The sequence below is a fragment of the Triticum aestivum genome, chromosome 4D (genome assembly GCF_018294505.1).
Source record: "Triticum aestivum cultivar Chinese Spring chromosome 4D, IWGSC CS RefSeq v2.1, whole genome shotgun sequence".
In the NCBI taxonomy this organism is placed as follows: domain Eukaryota; kingdom Viridiplantae; phylum Streptophyta; class Magnoliopsida; order Poales; family Poaceae; genus Triticum; species Triticum aestivum.
The window spans coordinates 91,338,406-91,344,017 of NC_057805.1; the positions used below are offsets into that span (position 1 = coordinate 91,338,406).

At 43.9% G+C, this 5,612-nt stretch overlaps 1 protein-coding gene across 1 annotated transcript; it reads left to right on the forward strand.

Annotated features, from left to right (window-relative positions):
* LOC123096421 (cytochrome b-c1 complex subunit 6-1, mitochondrial) lies at nucleotides 1-4,548 on the forward strand. The gene is made up of 4 exons (XM_044518167.1): nucleotides 1-152; nucleotides 3,359-3,443; nucleotides 4,070-4,159; nucleotides 4,263-4,548. Coding segments are annotated over exons 1-4 (210 nt in total). The 5' UTR covers nucleotides 1-150; the 3' UTR covers nucleotides 4,296-4,548.
* The last annotated feature ends 1,064 nt before the right edge of the window (nucleotides 4,549-5,612 follow it).

Genomic DNA, 5,612 nt, shown 5'->3' on the forward strand with positions numbered 1-5,612 from the left:
CCCCGTCGTTGCTCCCGTGGTCCACGGACCATTTCCCGAATTTTCCCCACTCGCGAACCCTAACTTCGACCAGCCTCCCCCCTCCAGATCCCCTCCCCTCCTTTCGCCAGGAGCAGAACCCACCCGCTCGGACCGCGCCGCGTAATCGCCATGTGGGTACTCCTCCATCTCTGAGCCCTCGTCTCCTTCCAGTTCGTTGCTCGGTAGCGTCTGAATATCGTTTGCCTGCTTCCCGCGATCCGTGCGTTGCGTGTCATTTATGCGTGTAGCTGCATTGGTTGTTTCCTTTCGATCGAAGCTATGTCGATGGAGCTACGGATTTACGCCAGAAATCCAGCGGGTTGGGGTATGGTCTGGTTGGTCTCTGCTGGGTCACGGCCTGGAAATGATCAGGAATGGGGAGGAACAAACTCGCTCTGTGGTCTTGGGGTTTAGATTGCGAGCTGCCCTGGTGCCTTTCCATGCGTGTGGGCAGCTCGATGCTTGCTTTCGCTTGGAGAATCATGAGCTCGATGCTATCTTCTGTAATGTGTGGTGATACACTGCATCTACTGATGGAAATGTGTATGTATCTGCTAGTGCCTAGTGGGCTCTAAACCAGTGTGTTGCAATAATTTTGATTACTGCTTTATTGAGGAGGTTAAAATGCATTTGAATGAGATCCCATCAAGCGTAGAATTGGGGTGTCTTAGAGCATCTCTAGTCCATCCCCAAAGGCTAAATATGGGGCGAACTTTTGGGGTTCGGGGAATTATCAGTTTATCACTCATATGGCACATCCCCCATTTCCTTTAATCCCCCCAAAAATTAGCTTTTCATCCCCCAAAAGTTCCTTCTAGCCCATATTTGCCCTGGGAGAGGCACTTCTCAGTAAAAATGAGGAATACTGCTCGACCCGCTAGTCTCCCGCCCGACACGCCGCCGCAACCCGCGCCACCGGCCGTTTGCCGCCCCGATGACCAGGGAAATGGATCCCCTAATCTGTGCTGCACCTCCAGCCACCCTCTCCGGCGCTGGAATCCTGCCGGCGGAGGTGAATTTTGTCTCCGCGGCGGCGGCGGCACCATTGCCGCGGAGGACTACTTTCTTCGCCATGGACAGCTCTGCCTCTGGAGCCTGCAGCAACACCTTGTCCTGCTCCTCTTAGTTCTTCTGTCTCGCGGTCGCTCTCGGCCTTGGCCTTGGCCTCTGCCGCGGACTTCACCTCCAACTTCAACTTGCGGAGCTCCCTCTTTGACGCGGTCCAGCTCTTGCGACACCTCAGCCTACTGGGCATCTGAGGCCTCCTCGACGGCGTTCTTTCGTGTCCTGGGTGCCCACATTGCTTGCAGCCCTGACCTCTAGGACGTCGCTTTGGCCTTGGTCTGGTTGATTTGGCGTTCCAGCTCCTTTGCCATGGCTCGTGCTCTCGATAGCCCCGACTTGGCGCCGTCTCGCTCGTTATCCACATATGCCTTGCATTCGTTCAGCTCGTCCATGAATTTTGGAATTGAAAGAGCACTTCTTGAGCTAGAACATGCTTCTTGGGCAGCTTGCTCGCCTTGAGCTTCACCGCCTTGTGGTACTCCTCAAATTGGGGACAGTGTCTGCTGCATGTTGTAACAATGGAAATTACCGCAACATGACTCTTGCATGCTGTAGGTGTTCGATGAATCGCGCAAGCCTAATGTGTGGAAATTTGAGGTTTTGGCGGATTAAGCTTGGGGGGTGGGCTAGATGAACAAAAGTTTAGGGTCAGTTTGGTTTGTGACCTGACCCTCGTGCCTGGATCGCTGATGCTGCCTGGTGTGGACGTGAGATGTAAAATCTTTCTGCCTGACCAGGCTTGTGTGGTGCTGAAGCGTTTGGTTCGTGCCTGGGCCAGGCAAAGCATCAACGTCCCATCAATCAGTCCATGCAACTATTATTTAATGCAAATATCCATCCAGGCTGCTGGTAGCCTCGTGACCGCACGGCCAGGCGTTCGAATTCGATCGCCTGGGCCAGGCTAATTGCAGTGCCTGGAGTCCAACCAGGCTAATCACGGTACAAAAGAATCCAGGCCAGGCGAGCTTTCTTTTTCACAGGGTAGCAACCAAACAAGCATGCATGAAACCCAGGCACAACTCCAGGCCAGGCAAAATATGTTGAGGACGCAAACCAAACATGCCCTTAACCCCCCAAAATATGGGAATTAAAGGATGGGGAATAAGATGAGGAATCAACTTATGGGGGATGGGCTAGAGATGCTCTTAGATCCTTTTCTTTTAATCACGCTGCTGCGCTCTCATGTGTTTCATCTTAGAGACCACTTAATCTTGATTAATGCATCTGATGGAAGATATGGTGTTCCAGGGATAGGTAGGAGGATATGATACCTGAACCCCAAATGCATTAATGCCCCATCTGCAGCTGTTTATGCATGTTATGTTATTATGAAGTCAGAGTTTTGTGCTTCTGTTTTACATGGCTAGCTTGTGCTTGGTTTAGAAAGATTAAAGCAGTATGTCAGTAGTTGCATTGTTTATCTCCTTTCTATTGGAACTAGATTGAGGTAGCGTCAGATTTCGCACCAAGAATCTAGCGGGTTAGTGTATAGGATGAATAGTGTCTCGTGGGCGGTGGGTCACAGATTCAAATCAAGAAAGGACAAGAACAAGCTCGCTTGGTTGTCTTGTGGGTTCAGTGTGCCCTATAGCTGTTGATTAGTACTACACAGCTAAGATAACTGCGTAGATAGATGGACAGTTTCTGGCATGGTGGACAGCTTGATGTTTATTTTACTTGGAGAATCAAGAGTTCGAGGTTATCTTCTACTGTGTAGGGATATAGTCGTGTTGTACAATCCGCTCCAACTTCATTAACAATTGGAAATGTGTATGCTGCTAGCATGTCGACTGTTAGTAGGCTCTAAACTAGTGCATTGCAATTCACACCGCATGTCTGCATGGATAATTTGAGATGAGAATCCCTTTCTTACTATATTTTCTAGGGTTAAGGTGCATTTGACTTGAACCCCATCTTATCTGGAATTGGGAGGTTCTAGTCATATTCTTGTTAGCATAGCATGGTCTCCTTGGGTGTTCATCTTTGCTGATGTCTTCGTGTTGTTATCCTCTGATGTAAAAGATGACGTTCCAGGGATAGGTAGGAGAAAATAACCAGCCTAGAATAGAACAATATGTCTCCTGTGAGCTACCTGTCTACGCAGTGCATTTTATCCCGTCCGTAGCTCTTTATGTTGATTATGTAGTTATTAGATGGCCGACTTATGGTTTTCATACCAGAAAGGCCATGTGTTGCACCATTCATAAAAGGTTATGAAACAGTCAATTTCATTCTCTCAGCTTTCATTGTTTCTATTGTTGTTTTATCTCAGGGCGGATGAGGAACCCGTTGATCCCAAGAAGTATCTCGAGGAGCGGTGCAAGCCACAGTGTGTAAAGCCACTGTATGAGTATGAGGTGTGCTCTTACTTTCTTTCTTTTGTTGTAACACCCTCTTAATTTTGATTGGGGAATTTAATGCGACAATACTGCTATTTCCATTATGGAAGTTACGAGAAATGACACTCTTTGGTCAGCATAATTATGAAACTATTTGGCCATGTGAATGTGAAAGTTTTTCCGCTGTGATATTCATGGTATTTTTGTACTGAAGCTTTATTTTAATTTTCATGTTCAAATATCACCCTTCACATCATCCTTCACATCTTAAGAAAAGTTGTATAGCTCAATTTTGTTACTTTCTGTAGTGACAATCTGTTCAATTATTTCAGTGAAAGTTAAATAATAGCCTGTAGATTGGTTGCACTGTGAAGGATTCATATAATCCTCTGCTCTCTATGATGCTGTTTCCAAAACACAGTATATTTGGTAACTGATTAGAACTACTATCATTTGTTCTGTTGGAACAACACAAATGTCCGCTTAAATTGTAAGGTTGAAAACCATTTAGTTCTTCATTGACTTAGTAATATTCTTCTTCATACTCAATTTGATTTTTCATCGCCATGCTGTTTGAATTATGTCAACATGATACTCCTATGGGATTACTTCTCCAACCTGTGTGGTGGCTGTATGATGCACAGAAATGTATCAAGAGAGTTGAGGCTGATGATACCGGGCACAAGCACTGCACTGGGCAATATTTTGACTATTGGTCATGCATCGATAAATGTGTAAGTACTTCCTCTCAAGTCAGAGATGGATACTGTTAAAAAAACAGCTATAAGAAAGCACTGCCAAGATTGAAAATAACATGCCTCGTATATGCATCTGCAGGTAGCACCAAAGCTCTTTGAAAAGCTGAAATGATATTGGGGCGCTACTTTCAGTGAGTGAGCCTGGTCATTGACCAGAAGTCCAGAACCCAGTGAGTGAGCCTGATCATTGGCCAGAACCTTGTTCAAGTTGAAATATTTGTCGAGTCTGCAAATTGTCCTGTGACTGTGTTTCGATTTCATGAACTTGTAATAAGAGCAACTATCTTGACACTTTTTGCAACCATTGATTTATGTTTGGCTAAGCACTGATGACAACTATAACAATTTGATGTCTGTCGATTACAGTTCTGGTACTGATCATTTTTCTCATTGAGATCATATCCAACGCAAATTGAGAAGATTTCAACAACACATAGCTAAGAACTGTGCACGCACCATGTTATGACCCATGAATTGGAGGTGATTTCTGGTTATAAAAAACATTTGAGGAATATGTTCTGTAAATGGTTGAATCAAATATTTGCTTGTAAAATTACATGAAAAGAAACAGCACTATGTGATCATGCTTACAGATGTTCAATTTGGCTTTCGGCCTACGGTGGAAACATAGTCTTTTTCTATATACATGCGTAAAAGTTCTATATTTCTTAATTTGTTATCTATACTCCCTCTGTGCCAAAATATAATGTAATAAAAAAATTACAAGTCAATCTTTTCTATGTTTGGCCATGTGTAGGAAAAAATATTAACATATACAATGCCAAATAAATAAAATATGAAGAAATATTTCATAATGGATCTAATGGTACTAATTTGGTATTGTTTGTACAGATAATTTATCTATAAACATTATGGATGTGGAAACATTTCACTTTTGAAAATGGTTTGCCTTGTACTCCCTCCGTCTCATAATATGAAAGCGTTTTTAACACTACACTAGTGTCAAACGCTCTTATATTGTGGGACGGAGGGAGTATTTGGAACATAGGGAATATGTGCTCATGGGCCCTCCAAGAATTGCAACATTGTTGTATCATTGTGTTGGTAGACTCAAATCATACAAGGTAGAATTCCATGATATAAAATGTGAGTTTTCTCTCTCTAAATTTAAGCTTTGCCGAGAACCAACAATTTTGCTTGCATGACGAGAAAGGTTGTGCCTCTAGCTCACCATGGATCAACTATAGGCATGTACCATATTAATGTGATTATTCTTTATGTGGAAGACACATTCTCGTCAATAACGATCCGCATGTGCTTTGTGATGATTTCATCAATCTTGAAACTTTGCGACTCCATTTTTTAGTAGAATTTGTATGTGTGTGCGCGAGAGTGAGCGTCTACATTGTATTGGTGTTTCTTAAAAGAAACTCTTAATTGTTTATCGCCAAGTACAAATGGACAACCA

Coding starts and splice junctions, on each gene's coding strand:
- LOC123096421 (XM_044518167.1), top strand. Junction 3,444..4,069: donor AGCCACTGTATGAGTATGAG/GTGTGCTCTTAC, acceptor TATGATGCACAG/AAATGTATCAAGAGAGTTGA. Junction 4,160..4,262: donor GGTCATGCATCGATAAATGT/GTAAGTACTTCC, acceptor ATGCATCTGCAG/GTAGCACCAAAGCTCTTTGA.